Here is a 23,223-nt window from a genome sequence, read left to right as displayed (position 1 = left end):
GCTCTTGGTGACACCCCTCTCTCCGTTCTGTTTTCTCTCTAGGTCAGCGCTTATTTGGGGAGACCATCTTAGGGCTCACCCAAGGCTCCGTCTCTGACCTCCTTGCCCGCCCGAAGCCCTGGCATAAGCTCAGTCTGAAGGGACGGGAGCCCTTTGTCCGGATGCAGCTGTGGCTGAATGACCCCAACAATGTGGAGAAGCTGATGGACATGAAACGGATGGAGAAGAAAGGTACCTTCTCCCCACTCTGCCCTACAAGCTGCTTTCTCATTTACAAACAGGCTGTTTCTTTTCAATCCTTCACGCACAGCTGAGGAGGGACTGACCCATGACCAAGGACAGTCAGACAGGACAAAAGATGTTTTGACAGTCATCAGCTAATGAGTACCTAAGAGGACCGGGAAGATCTGTAACGTTTTCCTTCCGGCAGCCTGAATCTAAAGATTTTTTTTAGCATTGGGAGAGCTTTTAACCAAGGGGAGTGCAGCACGGCACTGGGTGGCGGTTCATTTGGTTGCTATCTTTTGTCTTGTGGGTGGCTGGGTGGGGTATTACGACATTCACTGCATATGTACCATGTGCTAGAGGCTCTCATGTGTTATCTTATCAGAGAGAGAATTAAGAAATGCATTTTGTAGATCGGGAAACTTAGGTTCAGAGAGGTTAGGTGCCTCCACCAAGGTCACCCAGCATGGAAAGTGGCAGAGCAAATTCCTGCCAGAACGGATCTCTCCCTTGCCGTTATTTTCTAGCCTCTAGAGGTACAGCCTCCCCAGAGGAATGACTCCAAATGCATCCAAATGCCACCTTGAATGTCGATTAGCATTCTTCTTGCAGCCCGTAGACTGCAACATAGGAAAAAACCCAGAGGGGCAGCGCCTTGGTGGTGGAAAGCTGAGTCCGCTCTGCCTCATGTTTGCAGTTCCTAGTGCTGGTCCTCAGTGAGTCTATCCCTCGGGGGGCCCACAGACCTGGGGTCACCTGCAGTGCTATGAGTTCACTGGGCAGCTGAACTGAATCCCTTAGGTGTGGAGACTGGACACAGCTGCTAGCCTGACCCTAAGAAGCTGTGCCACCCCCTTTGATCAGCTGAAGCAGAGGCCCTTAACTAAGGCGTCACAAGCACCTGGCTGGCTCCGCCTGGCCCCACCCACAGGGTAGCTAAGCCAGTCTTCTCAGGTCACCAGGAGGTTCCAGCTGACCATCACTGGTCTCACCCAGCCAGGAAAGGGCTGGAGAAGGAGCAAGAGTCTCTGACATCTCCTCCAGGAACCTGTGGGCCTGGGCCCTTATGTAATAATGGAGACTGGCATTTTCTGGGTACTGTACTTGCTACTTGCCAGGCACTGTACTGAGACCACTCAGTCCACACGACTGTATCCCCATGTCAATGTCATTATCTGGTAACGGTGAGGTTCAGGCACTCATGGAACCTCCCTGATTCCAGCAGCTGGTGTAAGTAGGGAGCAGAACTCAGGGCTGTCTGACTCAAAGCTGCTGCCTTTGTTCTGAGAGCCTGCCACACGGGGATCCAAGGGCACTGCTGCTGCCCACTGGCGATGGGCCCAGGCGGTGGCCTTCCGCCCCTTGAGAGCTGCTCCAAAGGGCCCTGGCCTGCCCTGGAGACTATGGGTCTGACACAGGCCATGCCTCCTGGGCAGCTCCAGGCAGTGCTGCAAGCTTCAGAGGCCTGGTGCCACATCAGCCCCGAAAAGATTTTTCACCTTCTTACTATGGGAAATTTTAAACATAAACAAAAGTGTCATGAACCCAGTGTATCCACTGCTGAGTTTCCACCATTGTCAGTACTCGCCCGAGCACTTTAAACGTCTCCCACGCTCTCTCAAGAGGCAGCCCTGCCCCTTTAAGCCTGGTGGGGCTGCCGCCCTCGGCACCTGGGCGTCAGGAGGGAGGCAGCCCTGACTTTACCACTCCCTGGTGTATTTCTCGTCCCAGGCCAGAAAAATGGACTCAGTCCCCCAAATCCATCTTCAGGGACCTCCCAGGCCTCCACTCTGCCCCCCACATGGGCTCTGGGCGCCACCTTGTGTTACAAAAGAGTTACTGTTTCCGCCAAGGTCCCCAAAGGGAAGGCACTGCCTTCTGTCCGCTAGTGGGGGTGTTCCCAGGAGCTGGTCCCTGGCCCAACCCGGCCTGTCAGATGTGACGACCGGTGCCCGTGCGCGGCAGCAGGAGGGACTGGAAGGAATCCCCAGCACTGCACGGTCGTTCCTTCCTGGCCTCTCAGGATGCTGTGTTAGTTTTCTGTGAAGAAGACTTAGCTTCTCAGCTGTTGCCTACTTCTAATGATAAAATGGCCAGTTACTTAAATAACTCCCTCACCTAAGTTATTTCATCTGTAAAATGAGGATAGTAATAGTAACTTCTCCGGGTTGGGAGGACTAGAAAAAGGTACTTAGTATAACAACTGCACACATAAGTGCTCAGTAAATGAGAGTTTTTAAAATAATTTGTATTCCTGTAACATAAATTATGCCCCTCCAGTCTAGCCTAGGTTAAAAATGCAGCAAGAGGTCATCCAGACCGTGTGGGCCATGTGTACACTGCGCTTCCTGCTCCCCCCAGAGCTTCTGTTTCTTCTCCCGTTCGCTCTCGTCCTTTATCTCTTATTCCTGCCCTTACTTCTTTCTTTCTTATAAACCTTCTTCTCTACCTTAGTCTGCCCTCCATTTTTCTGTTCCTTTCATGAGATGGCCCTTGAACCAATCTCTGCGCAAACACATGGGTGTACACATGGATGGACAAACACACACACACACATACACACACACACCAGTGCCTTGGCCCTGGAGGCTACAGGTGCACGCTGGCAATCAGTAGTCTTCTCCCTTGACATGTGAGTGCTGCTGCTGTGTCTCCTTAGCTTGCTGTGGCTCCCACAGACGCTGTCTCAGTGCATGTTCACAGCTGCAGCCCAGCAGGGTGGGCGGGCATAGGCGGACCAGCCACCATCTGGCAGGGCAGGCTGCACTGCCCTCAGCAGACTGACAGCAGACCTCAGTTCCCTCACTTACTGGCTGTGTGACCTTAGGTGAATCATTTAACCTCTCTGAGCTTCAGTTTCTTCAGGACTAAATGATAACTGTCAGCTGCAGCTGTTGCTGATGACGCTGCTGCTCTATGACACGCCATTTGAAGGAAATAATATTTCTCATCTTCTATCAGTTATAAGAACTTTGAAAGAATTTTCAGACCATATTCCAAACTGGCTCACTAGAAAGATCCATATGAATGATTCATTTCCTAAGGAAGCCAGAGTGGCTTTTCACTGGAAGCACAGCTGGCAGTCGCTGCACACAGCAGAGAGGAGCAGGCGCGGCACTGAGCACCCCAGAACCTGAGACCCAGCATTCTCCTGCCCTGGCTCACCGGTCCCCCCGGGCGCAGCTCGAGCGGCAGGCCCCACACGCTGAGACTCCCAGCCTGTCTCTGCCTCCACGGCGTCCCCTCACCCCTCACTCCCCAGCACAGAGACAGACTGCCAGCCCAGGCCTCAGGCGTTCTTCTGTCCCTCCAGGCCGGCCACGTGCTTCCCAAGCCCTGTGTCCTGCTCCAGCCACTTCCCCACCCCTCCTCATCTCCAGCCAGCCCCCTGGTCACTCTCTGTTTGTCCTGAGACTTAGGCCCTGGGGTCACTGCCTTCCTCCATACCCCACGTCCTGCCCCATCCAGGGGGATTTTCATGCCCACTCAGAAGACCCGCCGACCTATCCAGCTCTCTTGTCTTTAAAACCCACCCAGGATTTCCCTTCTAGAAACCATCCTGTCTCTTGCTTTTCTTCTACAGTTAGGCGTCACACTCGCCATCACTTCCTCACCTCCCATTCACTCCCAGCCTGCCGCAGCCTGGGTCTGTACTCTCAGGTCTCCCAGTCTCCAGCTGAAATCCAAAGGACTTCCTGGGTCCTCTTCACTCTCCTTTCTGTTGGCCACCGGCCCCCCGAGACTCACTCATCCCTTCTGTGACGTCGTTCCCTGTGTTCTTCCCATCTCTCTGGAGGCTTCGTGGCTGCTTCTCCCTGGGATCACGGTGTGCTGGTGTTTTCCCGGCTTCCCGTCTATCATCGACTTCAGTTTCTATCCTAGTGGTTCCCACATTCCTCTCTCTAGCCCAGACCCTGCTCCTGAGCTCCTTGAATAAAATCTTTCCATTTATTCCATTGCTTTTTGTCCTGCCCTGGCTCTGCCTGTCTCTCCCGCTTCATGTCTGGCAACAGCTCCTACCACTACCCCACTCTGTGCACACGTGCACACACGTGCACACACACGTGCACACTTTAACCATGCTGTTCTGTGCCTCTGGCCTCCACATGCTGTTCCCACTTTCTAAACAGCCTCTTGCCATCTTCTACCTCGTTGCCTGTTTTTTCTGGTTAACTCGCCCTCATCCTTCAAGGTTTAGTTTAAACCTCATCTCTTCTGGGAAGACTCACCAGCCCCCTCCCCAGGCCAAGTTGAGTATCCTCCCTCAGGGACCCTCCCTCAATCCGCCTCCCCTCTGAGCCTCTGTAGCCTCCCTGTTGGCCTTTCCCCTATTGCTTTCTTTTATGTTTTTTATTTTTTATTTTTTTTGAGACAGAGTCTTGCTCTGCTGCCTGGGCTAGAGTGCTGTAGCCTCAGCCTAGCTCACAGCAACCTCAAACTCCTGGGCTCAAGCAATCCCACTGCCTCAGCCTCCCGAGTAGCTGGGACTACAGGCATGCACACCATGCCTGGCTAATTTTTTCTATATATTTTTAGTTGTCCAACTAATTTCTTTCTATTTTTTTTAGTAGAGACAGGGTCTCGCTCTTGCTCAGGCTGGTCTCGAACTCCTGACCTCAAGCGATCCTTCCACCTCAGCCTCCCAGAGTGCTAGGATTACAGGCATGAGCCACCGTGCCCAGCCTCCCCTATTGCTTTCTACCGTGGGCATCGTCTGAATACTTCTCTGCGTCCCCCATTGAACTGTTAGGTTGTGCAGGGACACGTGGGGACCTCACATTCCATCAGACCAGGTCCTCGGTGAGCTTGTGCTAGGTGACGGAATGGTTCTAGTCCAAGTGTTCTGAGATTCTCTACACAAAGGTCACTACAGGCAACACTGTGCTGTCATGCTAGTGGGGATCGGGGATTTGGGCTGGTCTCACAGCCGGGCCTTGACCTCAGTCTGACGTCTCTCCCTCCCCAGCCTACATGAAGCGGCGGCACAGCTCAGTCAGTGACAGCCAGCCCTGCGAGCCCCCCTCCGTCGGCACTGACTACAGCCAGGGCGCCAGCCCCCAGCCCCAGCACCAGCTGAAGAAACCCCGAGTGGTGCTGGCTCCCGAAGAAAAAGAAGCCCTGAAACGAGCGTATCAGCAAAAGCCATACCCATCACCAAAAACCATCGAAGACCTCGCCACCCAGCTCAACCTGAAAACCAGCACCGTCATCAACTGGTTCCACAACTACAGGTACGGCCTTGCCCTCAGCCCAGGAAGGCCCAGCTCCAAGAGAGCAGCGGGTCAGCCCTCGGAAGGGGCTGGTCTGTACTGAGGAGAGGGGCCACCCATGGCGCACGGGAATGATGCTCTGGGGACTGAGAGCCAGGGGTTTGGTCGTTTCATTGGTTCTTCGTGTTGTTTCATTGGAGTTTTTGCCTCCAAAGATGTAGAGCCAAATCCCTTCCAGTCACCATCACGTAGTTAGAGACAATGCACATCCGCCGGGACCAGGAAAAAAAGTCACCTTTTGGTTGCACCATTTAATAAGGGAGAGTGTAGGCATTTGTAGTTCCCAGTAGTGAACATTTATTTCCTAGTGATTTTTTTTGTTTGTTTCTTGGGGTCTTTTACAGTATCACCTTCCAAATCAGTTTGATTAGTTCTGTAGTTAAATAAATCATTTAAGACCCTTTCTTTTGGGAAAGTTCATGAGTTAATGAAGATTTCTTGAGCATCTCTTAGATCTCAAGTGTTTTAAACAATGTTGTATCACTTGCTCCTCACAACTGTAGAAGGGATACGGCATTATGTTCATTCTACACATGGAAAATATAAAACTCAGAGGGACTGAGTAACTTGCCTAAGCAGGTAAAGGCCCGGTGCCCTCCTGGTAGACCAAAGCGGACTGGGAAGAAACGTCTGGAGTAGATAATGGAATTCCTCTGAAGGACAATGAATTGTTGGTCACAGCTATAACCATACTCCCGACTGTCAGAAACCAAGAATGCCAGTAGCCTGATGGAAATTCCCAAATTAATGCCTCAGTTGCTGCTTCTCACCAGAACATAGTTTTCTTTAGGGCTTAGTGAAGTTGAGGTAGGTGCTTCTGGCTAAACCAAGGTGACAGTACACACAAGTAGCCCATGGAGAGGGGAGTTGTGCCTCTGGCTGGGCCCTCCCTCATCCATAAGTTCTACTGGAGTTTCTGAAGGGACCCAATAAACCACCCAGGTTCTGAATAAATTAGAAAATTTTAAAATATTAGAAGGAAGCTAAAATCACACCTTTATTGCCAATAAAGGTGAAGTGAGGAGAGGCAGCTTAGCGTGAGAGCTGAGTAGACCTGCTACCCAAACTCCAGAACCAGGCACCTCCCCATGATGGCAGACTGGCCCCAGGGAGGCCTCCCCATGTGTTGACTCCCACGGGGACAGAGAAAGTCCAGGAGCTGAGCACGACTGGCTTATTCATCCCAGATCTACCAATCTGATAAAAACAGAGGCAGAGGAAGGCCAGCAGTGAGAATAATGGAGCTCCCTGTACATGGAGGGAAGCTTCAAGAGTAATCAGTGAAATGAAGGAGAATGAATGGAAACGTGGGCAGAGGTTTACTGGAGTTTCTCCTCGCCAGGAGTTATGCAATCCCATTTTCACTTTCTAGACACAAAAGTGCATTAGAATGTGCACTTTCAAGTTTCCTGAAAGTTATGTCCGTTTTAATGTGTGTAGCTCTAGATTACTGAGTATCTGAACATAGGTGCTACCAGTTATACAAAATGTCCCCAAAAACATTTCCCCTGGCCCTGCTGGGGACACCTTTTTCCCCAGGCACCCATACCCCCGACCCCCACCCCTACCTCATTTGAGTGGCAGTCACTGTCTCCTGGCTAGAACACACTCCCTGGGGCTTCTTAGCTACTGACACTTGTCTTGCTGGTCTCCTGACAGCCATGGTAATGCTTGTCACATGGTATGGTCACTGTGGAGATGACTTTGGTGCATGTAACCCAAGCAAAATTCACCCCTGGCAAAGGTTGGGGGCGGGGGGGAGAAAGGAAGAATAGCAGTAGGACCTCAAAACTTATTAAATGAGCCCAGGTCCACGTCCAGAGTAGATGCTCAATAAAGGCTTTCTTTCAAAAATAACTCCACAACAAAGCAGGCTGGGCTAACAGGAAAACCAAAGACAGAGATTAATTTCAGCTGCAGACATCTAGAAAAATATGGAAGAGGTAGAAAATGAGCAGGCTCTTGAAGGAAGGATTGAACTAGAGAAGAAGTTTATAAGCCACAAAACAAGTTGAAGGAGAAGTGAGCATCAGGTCACTTAGAATTGGCATAAAGTTCAGAGAATTGAAGTCACTTGCCTAAGGTCACCCAACAGGTCAAGCGCAGAACGGAGATTCAAACTGAGCGCTGTCTCCCTGGTTTTAGTTCTTCCATTAAATGCTTAGTACAAACCAACTTGCCCTGATACCCCACAGAGCTTCCTACAAGGACTAACACTCACCACTCAGCACCCATGCACTGGATTTGTTAAATTCCTATCTGAGAAGGCAGTTTTTTACATTCTTTCCTCTGGGGTTAAACAGGAAAAGTTGGTTTTATTTTCTCTTGCCCCACTGGAACCTTCAGGGAATAAAACCTGGGGTCAATTTTTGCCCCCATCAAAAACATAAAGCTTTACTTCCTCTTATGCTTTCATCTTAAGGGAATTAGAAGTATCTCAGGCTGACCATTTGCTCAGGAATGCAGCCAGGGGTAACAGAACATCACGCCACAGGACGCTGGTCTCCTGGAAGAACTGGTTCACCCAGCAGAAACTCTTCTGAGCCCTAAAAGCCATGGCATTCTGTGAGCCTTGAGTGACTTGCCTAAAATCCAGAAGTGCTCCTGGTACCTCATCTTTCTAAACCAGAAGATAGTATTCCTTTTGAACATGGAGACAAATCTAGGCTAAGAGGGATGATGTCTCCTATCTGTTGAGCACACAGTATTGGCCAGGCACTGAGCCAAGAATTTTATAAATGTGTCATCTTATAAAATTCTCCATTCGGCAGCTGATGGCCCCATTTTACAGACAACTGCTGCTCACATCAACTACGCTGGCAAGTGTAGAAATCCCTGTCCCAGGCCTTAAGGTGTCCCTTCCCAACCCAGCCCTTTTCCTCAGCTTTATTGCTTATCACAGCACACACACAACAGAAGGATAGGAAGGAGAGTGACCCCTTTTTTCGGTGTCACTTTGTACCCTATATTATACATTTAGCCTTTTATCTTAATAACATCTTGGCAAGGAAGATACTGTTCTCTACATTCTTCAAATAAGAAAACTGAAGCTCAAAAAGGTTAACTTGTCCAAGTTGCACAGCTAGTAAGTGGCAAAGCCAGGTTTCTAAACCAGGTTTGGCTGGTTCCAAAAAGCCTGTACTCTGTTCTGGGCCTGACGAGGACCAAACCTTAACTACCTATTTAGCCTCCCACCTCCCCAACCGGGGTGGGCTGGACTGGGTTCACTCCAACTGGCATTCTTGCTGCCCAGGGGCATAGAAGCATAGTGTCCAGGAAGCTGTTCATGGGAGCTGCCATTTCCCAGGCTCCCAAAGCCCCAGAGAAGGAAAGTCTTATGCTACCCCTGGGAATTTCTAGGGGCCTTCTCAGCACCTCATCTTTCTGAACCAGAGCTCAAAAATCTTCAGGACAAGGACTGGAACTCACTCTATGCAGGAAGCAAATAACTATGCAACAGATTAACCACCACCCCCAGAGTTCTGCTAACCTGGTCTAGGTCATAGACTAAACTGCAGCAGTATTCTCCCCAGGGGAGTCCCCACAGCCAGCACAGGACCTGGCAAAGAGTGGGCTCTCAGAAAACTTTTGAGTTATACGTACTGCAGAAAATGGTTTGCTTACCCCAGGACTTTCTGCAAGACACTGGGCCTGGCGCTGGTGCTAATTCACCTGAAGATGCTTTCCCATTAATGGTCTGCATGTTCTCAGGGGCTTTTTCAGCCCTAAGGAAGAAACAGAGAGAGGTGGGATTGAGCCTTAGTACTCTTCACATGATGAGAGCAGAAACTTTGGAGCAAACTTTACAAGAGCCGTTTGATGGTGACACTAATAGCTTCACAATGGGGAAGGCTCTGTTAAGTACAGTGTCCCAGCAAAGTACTGGAGCACATTTTCCACTGTAGGCTGAACTCGGCTGCATTAAAACCCACTTGACGTGTCAAAGCACATATTTGGTCTCCTGCCTGCTTGATCAAGTGACCCTTCCCTGGTCTTCTCCCTTCAGAGGAGGGAACTGCTTGAAAATACACAATCTGGTGGATTCCCACCCCAGCCTGGACCACAAGCCCCTGACTTCTGTGGCTCAGGGCTGGAAGCTGAAGATTTGTCACTTTGGCCACTGTTCAATCATCGGTTCTCTCTAAGAAGTCCTGATGAGGACACAGTGGTTATCAAGCAGCTTCATTTATGAATTCAGCTAGCACTTATTACTGTATACCAGGCACCATGCTAGGCCCAGTGTGCAAAGAATAAATGGGAGTCGGCCTTTCACAGTCTAGCTGGAGGCGGGATGGGATGGGATGGAGGAAATGTGCCATTCAGTGAATGCCGCTGGCGCTTTGTCCTAGTGGAGAAGAGGGGAATGGCCTTCCAAGAACAGCTTACGCGGCTGCAGGGTCGGTCGAGGGGCGTGCAGAGGGGCTTCCAGGCTGCGGCGGGAGTGTGAGCACAAGCGTGCGGCGGAGGGAAGGGGCCCCTTGCCCGCCGGTGCGCAGCGGCCACCTCACGGGTTCTCGCCACTTCTGTCTCGTAGGTCCCGGATCCGCAGAGAACTGTTCATTGAAGAAATTCAAGCCGGGAGCCAGGGCCAGGCCGGCGCCAGCGACTCGCCGTCGGCCCGGAGCAGCCGGGCAGCGCCCAGCTCGGAGGGCGACAGCTGCGACGGCGTGGAGGCCGGCGTGGAGGCCGCCGAAGGCCCGGGCGCCGCCGCCGACGCCGAGGAGCCGGGCGGCCCCGCGGCCGCCGCCAAGTCTCAGGGAGGACCGGCCGAGGCGCAGCGGGAGGAGGCGCCGCGGCCCGCGGAGAAGGCCGAGCCGCCGCCCTCGGGGACCCCGGGTCCGGACGACGCGGACGAGGAGGGCCGGCCCCGGCCGCTGCCCGAGGGCCCCGCCGACGGCCCGGGGCCCCTGCCAAACCCCGCCGCGCCCGCGGCCGGGGAGGACGCCGCTACCTCAGCCGCCCCGCCCGGGGAGGGCCCCGGCGCGGCCCGGGCCGGCGCCCCGAGGAGTTCCGCCTTGCCAAGCACCAGCGCGCCCGCGGCCGCCCGCAGGCCCAGCTCCCTGCAGAGCCTCTTCGGCCTGCCCGAGGCGGCGGGCGCCAGGGACTCGCGAGACAACCCCCTGAGGAAGAAGAAGGCCGCGAACTTGAACAGCATAATCCACCGCCTGGAGAAGGCCGCCAGCCGGGAGGAGCCCATCGAATGGGAGTTCTGAGAGGGCGCCGCCCGCCCCGCCGGCCGGGCCGGGCCGAGTCGGGCCGAGCCGGGCCGGGCGGGCGCCGACTCCGCGGCCGGGACCGAGTTTGCGCACTTAGCCCTGCGGGCCACAGGGCAAAATCGCCATAGGCCAAGGTGCATATAGAAAACAAAGGAGCATTAAGCCCAATCTATGTCGTGTTTTCAAGGAAGAAAACGGAAATGTGTAGTCGAGCTTTTTTGTACCCTGAAGTGTTTTTTTTATTGCCCTAAGTGATTTCCACAGGTTCTGGAATAACTCTTACAGCTTTGCCTTGCGCCCTCCTCTTTCGTGTGGGCTTTAAAAAAAAAAAAAAAAAAAAGTCAAACCCACATATTAAAAGGGGGCTTTTTATCTGCCATCTAATGGCTTCAGAGCGATAATACACTATTATCTTCTTAAACCAGGAAAAAGGGGGGGGGATTTTTCAGAAAAATTAAAAAAGAAAGTTTTTGTAGCTGTTCAGTTGCCACTAAGAGATTGCACAGTCAAACCGACTCTAAACACACTAGTTTGGATTCCTAAATATTTTCAAGAAAAGAATCTTCTCGTTTGAAACTTTGAATTAAAATAAAACACATTTACTCCACATATTTTTTAACAAAAAGAAAAGTCACATCAGGAAAATATCTGATTTTGTGGTAGCTGATGTAGTGTTTTCTTGTACGTGAATAGAATCCTGACATGTAGTGCACATTGATCCATAGCTTTAACTGACTCTGGGCTTTTGCTGACCAGAGTTTGTTTAATACACTCCATTCTAGGCCAAATCAGGACAAAAAGAAAAGATCCGAATCTAGGTATTTTATAATCTGCTTTTTAACCTCTAACCGCAGAGCACGCTGATCAGACCTCATATCTCGGAGGTTTAGGAGACAAGTTAGAACTGTAGCATGTACCTGTTCATTTTGTTTAATTTATGGTGTCTGTCTGTGTCCATGCGTCTGCACATGTGTGAGCATTGAAAGAAAGGAAAGAGTAGGCCAGCAAGGACACAGCGGGCAGTTCTGTGTAGACAGCGGTCTACGAGTCTTTCCTGGGCACAGAAGGCACCCCACCTCACACCACTCTTCTGGGCACCCGATGGACTGAGCCCCCCCAGGGAAGATGCTCCCTGGGCCTGGGCAGGGCTCTTGCGCACTCTCTCTTCCCCTTTCTTCCCACCACAAGCACTGATGACCCTGTTGAACTCGTGGGAAGCTCCCTTCCCTGCAGAAGAGAGAACGTGGCACTCTGGGCTCTGCTCCCACCCCTGTAGAGATGGCCCAAACTCACACCAGATCGTTGATGCTCTTCACTTCCATGCCAGACCATTTGCCCTGCATCCAGTTCACCTCTTAGAAAGTTCTTTTATGCACAGTTTAAGGCAGTCTAAGTACAAATCAGAAGTCTAACTTGTCTCTGATTCCTCCTGTTGTCTATGTGTATATGCGTGAGAATAGAGGTGGATGAGTGTGTGCGTGCGTGTGTGTGTGTGTGCAATTTTATACGTCTGTGTATTTTCTTAAGTACCTGTGCACACATAGAGTGCATTACTGCCACCTTTTTTCAATAAGCTGTTTTATCAGTTATGGCTTCTACAAGTTTGCTAATTTAGACTCCTTTATTGCCATATCTTTAAACTAACAATAGATGATTTCGGTATATATATATATATTTTTTTTTTTGCTTATTTATAGGTGCTGTATTTTATTATCTGATTGTTAGGAAGGGATGAAAGGGGCAAATATTCTTTAGAGGGATAGACTGCCGGCAGTATTGGGTATAATTTACAAGATGTAGTTGTCATACTGTATATTACTGATTGAAAACTTTTTGACCGTATTGTGTATCATTGAAACCTTTGTCTTAGGTCAACATCTTTGGATGACATTTTAATGGTGCATTCATTATTTCTTAAGTTTAATTAATATTACTTTTTTTGATTTGGGGGGGTGGGAGGGAGTTATAATTTTAAAGGTATGCTCCCGCTATTACACCTCAGTGTGCTTGTTATTAATTAACTTGTAGGACTTTGACTGTAAGATGTGCAACCACATTTCTTGCATGATGTTTTAGAGATTATGTATTTCATTTACAGTCTTTTAACCTGCAACTGCAGCACTTAGTTCAAGTTTTCACAAATTTTAAGAGTCACTACACTAAAGACAATGCCTTTTCATGAATGAGAAGTTTTCAGAAGGCTCTAGGAGGCTGGGAGGCAGGCCGTTTGTTTGTCTTTTGATGGTTGCATCATTTCTGAACTTGAAATCGGTTCAGTGAGGAGAGAATTCAAAATGGAGGAGCTTAAGGGGAAATGGATCCACATCTGGCTCAATTCAGGTGCATTCAGAAGAGTGAGTTTGCATCAGTGACCCTTAGGACAGTGAGAAGCAGAGCCGCCGACAGAACTGTGGTGTCCTCTCCACGAAAACCTCGAGGGACTTTTGTCATCATGTGTGATGAATCTCTAAATATCATCTAATTTTCGTTAGAATGAAAAGCAGGGAGTTAACAGGAAATAGTAGGCTAGTGTTTTAGTTTCAAAGGCATGACTGTTATTTACAAAGGTGTTAAATCCGAGGAAATTGAAAAAAACAGATTTCTCCATCCTAGTGGCCAAATAGTAACAGTCTAAAACAGCCACTTTGGCCCTTCCAAGCAATTTAGTCATTTTTGTTATTTTTATTTTTTTTATTTTTATTTTTAATTTTGATTTTTAACTAGGTTATTGTTGATTTCCATTCTGTCTTTTTTGCCAGACTTACATCTGGGTGCTCGATACAATCAGTTGGTTAAATTTTGCTTGCAGTTCTGTGATTGTATTTTTTCCTCTATTATTTATTTTTCTTTTGAGATCCAAACCTTACAATCTTTTGTGTTAAGCTAGCACTGTCTGTAATACTTCTAAGAGCTGCCACTAAATAACACAGCAACCTGTGGAGGGGGGCGCACCCCCTCCTCTTTGGGCCCCTCAGTCTGAGTCTAAGGGTTAATCTTTCATCTTGATAAGCAATATTCAAGTGCCTTGAACAGTGTCCTCTTGGTGTGGTCTCCCTTCCGCTGGCTGGCGTTCCAAGCAGTAGCAGGCAGCCGACCCTCCTCCTCTTTACGCTCTATCAGTTTAAAAAGCTGATTTGTACCTCTCCCCTGGGGGAAACGGTTCCATATAAAACACTAACACTTAATTACAAGCTCCATTATACCATTTGAAATGGCTTCTTTTTGTTAATTGGAGGCAGTGTTCATAACTTAAGGTTTTTGCCATTACTTAGCAGGCTAAGTGGAGGCTCAGCATAAAATCAGTGTTCACATTTAGCCTCTTGGCCCTTGGTTCCTACCCACGTTCATTTGTGGTATCCGAGGTGGCAGGTGTGTGGGTCCTGTCCTAGACCTGTGGCCCACTGACTTCCACCCCAGGAAAGAGAGTCTTCTGTCCCCACCTAGCTCCCAGGTGACCTCCCCTCTTGAACTTCTGGATCCGTCAAGATGTCTGTGGTTTCTGTTCACCAGATCTCTTTTTAGAAAGGCTCATCAAGGCCATTGTAGCTCAACTCTGTTCTCCTCGCCGCCCTGCCTGAGGAGCATGACCCCATGAGGTGGCTTTGGACATCTCCAGGGCAGGGTCTGCAGGGACAGGATCAGGGCAGGATGCAGGCTTGGGAGAAGTCTCCGAGAAATGCCAGGATCATGACTCATAGGACAGCTATCAAACCCCACTGCTCTGTCTATGAAAGTAATTGAGGCAAAGATAACAGTTCCCAGCCTCCCTGGGACAGTTCCCTTGTCCTTCCAAAGCACAAATGCCTCCCTGCCCGGTTTCCTTCCTGTCGGCGTCTTTGTTTCTTTTCCACTTAAAAACCATCCTGTCTGACGTGGCTGTGCAGGTCTGCTGGTTGGTGGTCAAGGCCCAGAGTGTGACAGAGCTCTGGGCTAAGTGTTCCTCTGTGCTCTCTCTGTGGCCACCCCCCAGGACCAGATGGCAAGCTCTCGCACACCCCGTCTGCCGCCTTGGCCAGTGTTAAGGTCAGGCATGCAGCTCGCGAGAAAACTGAGCAGGAAGCAGGTCGTGCTGTAATCCGGAGAAGTGGCTAACGATCCTAAGACCATGTGTCACAGTTATGCCCGAAGAGAGATGGGAACAGGAGTCACCAGATGAGCTCAGTCGCAGGCAGGTGCCTTCCTGACTGAAGTTGGACTGGATTTCTTTGTTTCTCCTGAACTCACGTCCTTTTATACAGGGGTGATTGATGAACTCTGTTGACACTCTATGCAATGTTTCTCATTCCTCTGATTTTAGAAAAACAGATCTCACTGAAGAATAGCAGCAGGGCCAGGGGAAATACACACATGTCCCTCGGGGATTAGCACAAAGTAAAGTGGTGATAGTGACTTACTGGATCTTGAGCTGAGGGACAATGGCCTTTGCCTTAAATGCACTATGACGTGCACTTCTCGGCAGGCCAGTAAAATCCTAAGTCTGCCCTCAGTCCTTCCAAGGCCCAGCGTTCTGGGGCCTCCAGGCCAGCTGTGCAGGGTGAGCTGTTAGCTACGGTACTTTAGGCTGGAGGCTTGGCTCCCGCCACGCCTCGGGGGGGGCCCCATCCCTCCTTGGATGCCCTCCCTCATCTTCACACTTCTCATCATCCCCTTCTACCTCACTGGCCTGTGCTTGCCATGTGATGTCACTCAGAACCACACCCCACAGAGCTTTGAGGCACGTGGGCTCAGGGTTGGGTGGGAGAGGTACCGCATGGCACACGTGAGCATCTCTTGGCCTGGTGGGCAGGCTTTTGTCTCTTCTGTAAGCACAACATGGACAGACAGCTGTGCTCTGCGAGGCACATGGATTTTTCTCTTGACTTCCACCTGTTCCTAAAGCTCCAGCAGCTGTTTCCTTTGCAAGCAGGGAGGTGGTCTCAGGCCTCAGAGGGCCTTGACTTTGGTCTGCCTTTGCTTTCCTGCTCAGCTGTTAAGATCTATCACAGCCATTTTCCTCGCCCTGGGCTGCCCCAGCGTGGCCACATGAGGACGCGTCCCCAAGATCCTACCTGGCACTGGGGGATGATGTAGCTGTCTAGTGTCAATTGTGTCTGGCACTGGGGGTCATGATTTCGGCTTCGCTGGAAGCTCACCTTTGCAAACATCAAATATCTCAAGGACAGAAAGGGGTAGATGGCTCTCTCCAGCCTGCAGGCCCAGCCTGCAGTCACATGACCCTTTCTCCCCAGAAGAACATGGCCAGTTTCCATCCAGTGCTGCAGAAAACCAGCTCCCAGGGCTGCTGGTTGGACACGGGTCCACCCACTCTGGTGGCCAAAGTGTTCTCCTGAGGGAGACAATGTGGAAGTGGCATCCTGAGGATCTGTGCTGTCATCGTGTGCTTGGGCATCTACCAGGAAAAGCTCACATTTAGAAATCCCTGCCAGCGCTTCTGCAGTTTCATTTGGGCCTCGACAACATTAAGGAAACCTTTGTGACCACCAGGGCAGGGCTCGTGCCCTAAGTGGTGAGGTAGCGGCCTGGGACTCTAAAGTGACATGGTTTCATCTCCCAGCGCGTCCGGTGCCGGTTTGGCCGGCACACTTGCGTGCTAGGAGGGTGCTCCAGTCTGACGATTCTATTTCCAGTCCCTTCAGGTTTTGCTTTTTTTGTAGATGAAAACCACTGGGGGAAAGGGAACACGAGTTCCCAATAAAATTAAAAAAGATCCAGGCTGTGAAACCCTTAGAGATGGGCTGGAAGCTAAGGCCAGAATCCTCGGGGTCCGTCAGGACAGAAGACGGAGTGTGGGGTACAGGAAGCCAAATGTGAACTGAGCCCCAGCCCGGAGTCTTCCTCACCCCACAAGCCCTGACGGCCTGTGCACCTCATCCCTGGCCAGCGGGGTAGAAGGAAATGCGACTTTGTCCTGTGCACCCCACTCCCAGGAACCGCCCCTCCTGCCCCGGCCTCACCCACCGCCACCTCCCCTCCAAAGATACCGACCGTGTCCACGCCGTCAGTGGCATCATCTCGAGTTTTCCTTTTTGGATGAAGTGACATTTAGCTTTAACAAGACATTTCCAAAGCGCCTAGTCTACTCCAAAATGCTAACTTTAAAAGTTGGGCATTGTAGGCGAAAAAAATCCTGAAAAAAGGCTGGTGAGAGAAAGACGTGAGGCTATGCATAAATGTGCACTTCCCCATCCCCCTGTTATTAAACTTTTAAAATGCCTTTGAGTTCCTTTTCATGGATCATTTTAGTTTATTCAATAATTGTTAAGAAGTGTAGTCTGCGTTACTGTAATTTCTGTAGTGTTTAGGCTTTAATTTCTACCACAAAATATGCTGTATGCTATGTATCAAGCTTTCTGTGATCAGAAAGGAAAGGTGCCTTATATCCCAATGTCGCGGCTACAACCCTATGGAAATAATCAGAAGCACAGTGTGTGCGGAAGCCTTGGGACTTCCGTTGGTGAAACCAGACACCATTCAGCAAGACGCATTGAAGTGGCGCGGAGCTGCTTTTGTTTTATAAATTCCTTTTTCCTCCTTTTCTTCCTTTTTTTTTTTTTTTTTTTGTAGTTTGCTTTAAACAGAAAGCACTTAAATGGATGACTATGTGTAAAAGCTCTGTGCAATAGAAATCATTTTTCTTCATTTTTAAAAGATAACGTATTGCACACCAAATGAACTCAAAGTAAGCTTTAGACCAGGACGATTCAGGTTGTGGATGAGTATGTTCACTGTAGTTCCGTTTGTTCATGAACCGAAGGGAAAACAGGCCGCCCCCACCCTCCCCTCAGCCTCCCAGCCTGCCTGTTGCTGCCCACTGAGCTGGGCGTGCAGGGGCCACGGGCTCCGGCCGGGAGCGCTGGCCCGGTGCGGCAGGGTGGCGAGGGTTCGTGATTCCGCAGCTGAGACCCTTCCCGAGTGTCTGAGACCACAGCCGTCCCTTCCAGCACTTAACCTTGTCTCGTTGAGATGGACTGACTGCTACTGACCTGCCAGTGTGCATGAGGATAATTATAAAAGGATGTTTCCTTGAGGGAAAAAAAAAAATTATTTCTATCCTCTTCTATTTATTATTAGGTTAATCATTTAAGTACTTATCAGGAGTGTATTGTTGTGTTGTGTTGTTGTTGTTGTTATAAATGCTTTTTGCTATCACTCCAGTGGTTGCTGTCCTCTGCCGCCTCCCCGAGAGAACCGAAGCGTCTGGGGCATTGTCTGGGGGTGCAGAGGAGGTTGCTCCAGCAGAGTCAAACACCTGTGGCCAGAGTAGCCACTCAAAACTTGGTGGTCTCTATGTGTCTAACTTTTTACACGGGAGAGTTTATGAACAAAAATCTACCAATGGAAGGGAGTGCCGGGTTCAAGGACACTCTCATGAGGAGCTGCAGAGGAAACTTAGAAAAGCCAAGTTCAGTTCCCCAAAGCCTCCTAGAGCCTCTGGTAAGACTTCTGGGTTCATGAAGTTGTGGCGAGCCCTGGTCAGAGAGGGCACAGCGGCCTGGTGCAGACGGTCACGTCCAAGTGAGAGAGTGTTTCCTTGCAAGGTTCACATGGGTTGATACGTTTTGGTTGGTTGGTTGTTGTTGTTGTTGTTGTTCTTTTCCTTGCATACAAAGTTGGTCAAAACCATCTTTCGAAGCAACAGTGTTTCTTAGTACCGGCTGTGGCTTGAGGACTCACCTGGGAGGTCATGGGCGGGGAGCCCCTTTCCCTTGTAATGTGGTTAAACGTGGAAGAAGGTTGGATGTGGAGAAAGCTTTCTGTGGCTAGTGGCATGGCCAGTGAGACATCCAGTTGCTTGCTGATCGAGTGTGAGGGTGAGGTGGGGCTGCCTTGAGCCCCCCGGGGCCCAGCAGAAGGAAGCTCCCACCAGGCCAAGGCAGGGGCCCTGCGCACCCCAAGGTGGGGCCAGACAGCTGGCTCCACTGGCAAAGGACCCACCGACCCCTGAATCACTCGGCAGAGCACCTCCTTTCAGGCCATGACTTTTCCCCTTCCCTGACATTGTTGGGGGGGTGTCCCGATTTTGTTCTCTTCTTCGAAAGAAAGCCCTCCAATGAAACACCTGCCCCTAACCTGCCAAAGGGTTTCCATTTTTCTCTAATTAGTCTATGCATTTCTCTCTCTCTCTCTCTCTCTCTCTCTCTCTGTCGAACCATTTTCCACCTCTTTCCTTGAGAAAACGGGCATCTCATGTCCCCCCCCGATCTGAGACCCCTCAGGAAATGCTGTGCATTTTGGAGACGTGAGAATTCATTCAAAATTCTTAAAGCATTTGAGAATAGCTTATTATAAAATGAAAATGGAGAAAAAAAAAAAAGGTGGTTTTCCCCACGTCCCTTTCCATTGAGTAAGAGACCTAGTAGCTCTTTGCGTTTGTGCAATAACTACTTGCCGTGACAGTGGGCAGCGCCACGCTCCTGTCCAGACTACTAACAGCACAAGACGCGCGCACAGGGTGGCCGAATCTTCCGGACAGCTCTTAATAAGCTCAGCTCCCCCCAGTGGATTGTGGTGTCTTACATTTTAGCAGTATTTTATATTTTCTGTAACGCACTAAGTCTTAGGTGTTTTTAGAGCTCGTTTGTTAATACTCACAATCACAGATTTTTTTTTTTAATCCTCACAGAGACCCCCCAATTGACCAAAAAGAAAAAAGAAAAAAGGCGTCATTTTTGTACAAATAGCTTTGAGAAGCCTCTGTTGTGTTGCTGTGACTCATCTCTGATAACATTTTATTTCTTGCTATTTGTTTTCAACATTAAGAGTCAAAGTTGATCTGGCTGGCGCGGGGGTGGGGGAGGCACCCGTCGGCCGCTCGGCGCTGTCCCTTCTGTCTTTGGTTAGCCATACGATGTTTGTTCTCAGCACTGTACAACGGTCCCTATATGATATGGAGAAGCAATATCACTGTATGAAACTCACACCATGTATTATTATTATTCACTAGCACCCTAGGTGTGATAATTGAAGTAAATATCTTTTATACAAACACAAGAATGTGTGGGTTGTGTTTATTTAAAGGGCTCTGGCCTGAGGAGAAGCAGCAAACACTGTCGTGCCGGGTCCAAAGGGCACCCCGAGAATTGCCACTACCCGAGGTAGCTGTCCCTCCACCTTCCCGAGCTTCCTCCGGCAAGTGGCTTCCGGGCCGAAGCCTGGGGTAGGAGGCGCAGGTGCTGGGCCACCGGCAGGCGCCACTCTCGGTTCTCCACCCAGCGCACAGTCGGTGCTCCATCGGGGCCTGCGTTCCCACCTGCCGTTGTCACCCTCACTGTTCGTGTACCCTTGAACCCAGCGCTTACCCGCCCGGCATCTGCTTCCTTGTTTGTAAAATGGAGACGTCGTCACCTGTGTCACAGGCTTGTCGTGACGGCCAGGAGTGGTGGCCGGCGGTGCTGGGTGCTGCACCTGGCTGGTGGTAGCAGCCCAGTAAGCGGTGCTTGGGCAACCAGGACCACGGCCAGGTACCTCTGTGAGTGGCCTGCAGATGGCCAGGGCCTGGCCTCCGCCGCCTTTGGGGGGGTCTCGCTCTCTCTCCCCAAGTCCTGAGGTGAAGGATGAGCCGGGGGCACCAGTGAACGCCGGCAAGTGATTGGGAAGGGGAACAGGGCACAGTGGCTTGCGGGTCTCTGGACTGACAGGGCTGCTGAGAAGGGGCCTCTCCAGACAGCGCGCGCTGGAGGGGAGAGCGCTCTGCAGGGCCGGCTGCTGGGCTGCGGCGCACGCTTGTGACTCAGGGTGTTCCCGTCGTGAGATCTGCCGGGTTGGAAAGGAATTGTTGTCTTCCGATGTGTGATCAGTTTGTAGGGGTGGCGGGAGTATTACTTGGTTGTGCGTTGATTTGAAGATTTCAGAATGCGAAGCTCCCGCATGCGCCACTGAAGTGTGAGCCCCTCTCTCGAGTTAAGCCACCTTTGATCGTCCCTCCAGTGGGAGACCCCAGAGCCTGGGCTGGAGATGCCCACAGGTGCCAAGTGCTCCCACAGCCCCCCGCGTCTCATCCAGTCGCTCAGGGACATGGTGTTGCGAGAGTTGTCCCCAAACGCCAGCCCCCTCCGATGGGAGAAATTCACATAAAATTGTAAGAGCTCTGCCAGTCAGGCATTTGACAAACTTAATCTAACTCGGCTAACTTTTCTGTTGGCTAGTTTAGGTATGCCCCCACTTCTTAAAGATCAGTTAACCAAATTAAAATATAAAATGTAAAAAAAAAGAAACCCACTTAGCACAAAGTCTTTTTACCCAAAAAGTCTCCTCAGGTGCCTTTAAAGTGAGATTTCATTGCACAAAACTGCAGTTGCACGTGGTTTTGCGGGGCCAGCTCTGGGGCCAGAGAAAGGGAGCGAGATCTTATACGCCGCCTGCAGCTGGGTGGTGCCCCCAACGCAGGCAACCCGCCGCCTCCCCTTGCCTGGCCTTTCTCGCTTCCCCGCGGGTAAGTGGGTCTGAACAAAACCGTGTGCCCTAATCAGTGCTCTTAGGAGTACAGTTGCACATGTACAGGGCGATGCTATGTGACTTTAAAATATATCAGAACCTGTGAGTCGTCCGCAACGAGCCTGTCTGCTTGGGTTTAAAAGGCCCTCCGAGTGGCGGCCCTGGGGGTGTTGTACGTCCCCTATGGCCCTGGCATGCCAGCTTTGGGGGGCACGCAGCTCGCTGGTCTCTGCTTCAGCTCACCACGTCCCCAGAAGGTGGCAGAGGCCTGGGCCTGCGTGTGGGGAGCCAACCTGGGGACTCGGAGGGCTCCCGAGAACTGTTGTTATGTTGGCGGGGCTCCTGGCCGGCGGACGGGCCATCAATCCGCTTCTGACTCGCTCGGCGTGGGGTGACCTTCCTCAATAGAAGTGGGAGATGCAGTCTGGGCCCAGGCTTGGGGAGAAGTTCCGCAGTTCCTGCCTTTCCCAAGCTCAGACTCTCAGAATGTCAGTAGGAAGAGCCTTCCCCCCAGCCCCCATGCAAAATGGTTTGTGGGCAAGTAGTAGCAGGGCTGCTCTGCTTGGGGCAGTGGTGGGGCCTCCAGGGAGCAGGGTTTGAGGACACCCCGCATTGCTCATGGAGGCACCGGGTGTCGCTGTGGTCAGGCGGTGCAGCACCAGGGTCCCAGCAGTGTCTTCCCGGCCAGCGAGTGACCTTGGGCAAGTCTTAGTCGACACTCAGGAAATTGCTCTGAAAGAGTGAATGAGTTTAACTTCCCTGTGCTTCCATTTCCGTCTCTGTAAAGGGGATATAAAATGTCAGACTCACAGGGCTGCTGGGAGGACCGAGTGTCCGCACAGCGCCTAAGTACACGTGAGTTGAGGTTGTTGTCTGCGAGAGCGTGATTTCCAACGTCTGCTGGTGGCTGGAGCAGCTGCCTCCGGTCAAAGTCGTTTGCACCTTGTGTAGAGCAGGAGGAGTCCCCGGCTCCTGGCCAGTCTCTGACTCGGCCTACTCGGAACCAGGCGCTCCTCGGGTCACCCAGAGGACGGGCGGCGGCCAGGCCTGTCGCCCCAGTGAGACCCATGAGGGACTGATGGGCACTCAGGTGGGGCAGCTGAGTCCTCACCCACAGCTCTCTCTTCAGCCCCTGGCAGGCTCTGGGCCAAGACCCTGGCCCGGGTCAGGAAACTCACGTTTCTGGGTCCTTGATGGCAAGGCTGCCACCCCTGGACTCAGCCACCAGCTGAGGACAGGACCCTCCCTGCTCCTCACTTTGGTGGGCAGGGGCTGTGCCTGCCACGGTAGCCGGTATCCTTGTTGAGATCCAGCTGATTCAGCATCTCTCATGGCTCGCCCCTGCCCTATCACAAGGAGACCAGAGCCCCCAAGAGAGTCTCTGGGGCAGCTGGGGGAGACTGTGCCCCTCAGGACACTTGGCAATGTCTGGAGACATTTTTTGGTTGTCACAACTGGAAGGTGCTACTGGCACCTAGAAAGTAGAGGCCAGGGATGCTGCTAAACTTCCTACCAGCATGGGACAGGCCCTGAAGCAAAGAATGTCCTGGCCCCAAGTGTCAGCAGAGCTGAGGTCCAGGGTGGGGGCAGGGCACACACGGCAGCAACGCCCAGCCCGCCAAGGCCGCCTCCCTCTCGTAGCTCCTTCTGCTCCATGCTGGGGACCTGCTCCAGGCTGGGTGTCCGGTGGCCTCGAGTTGCTCGCATGCAACTCGAGACAGGGGCGACAGAACAGGGTGCAGAACACCGAGGCCCAGGTCCTGTCGTTTGTACTGGGGGGGGGCCACTGAGCACCGACTTGGGGAAGGCCTGGAGAACCCCGTGGGGCAGTGGCCTGGAAAGAGGGAGAGGCATTTGCCAGGCAGGCGACGCAGGCCACACCAGGGCAGTGTGTGCAGGGGCGAGGAAGGGCGGGGAAGGACAGTGCAGGTGGGAGCAGGCGATGTCCTCTCACGCCAACTCCGCCGCGTCATTGATAAGAACAAAGCCAGCTCTGGAGGGGGGAGGGCAGCTGCTCCGGGTGAGGCTTGATACCGGGACGTCTGGGACTCCAGTGTCCTTGAGAATGTCTGCAGCCA

General features: G+C 51.5%; 1 protein-coding gene across 6 annotated transcripts in view; it reads left to right on the top strand.

Moving 5' to 3' along the window:
- Positions 1–23,223, top strand: part of CUX1 (cut like homeobox 1) — a 362,384-nt gene that overhangs the window by 323,497 nt on the left and 15,664 nt on the right. Inside the window, exons 22-24 of one of the 6 annotated variants that reach the window (XM_069486408.1) lie at positions 43–231; positions 5,192–5,456; positions 10,030–10,708. The exons of the other annotated variants lie outside the window; for them this stretch is intronic. Of the exons in view, the coding sequence (XP_069342509.1) occupies positions 43–231; positions 5,192–5,456; positions 10,030–10,708 (1,133 nt within the window). Of the gene's footprint in view, positions 1–42; positions 232–5,191; positions 5,457–10,029; positions 10,709–23,223 lie in introns of those variants that run through there. 6 annotated transcript variants of the gene reach the window in all.

The sequence above is a fragment of the Eulemur rufifrons genome, chromosome 14 (genome assembly GCF_041146395.1).
Source record: "Eulemur rufifrons isolate Redbay chromosome 14, OSU_ERuf_1, whole genome shotgun sequence".
In the NCBI taxonomy this organism is placed as follows: Eukaryota; Metazoa; Chordata; class Mammalia; order Primates; family Lemuridae; genus Eulemur; species Eulemur rufifrons.
Note: the sequence above shows the minus strand (reverse complement) of the source record. Positions and strands in the feature narration are given on the sequence as shown.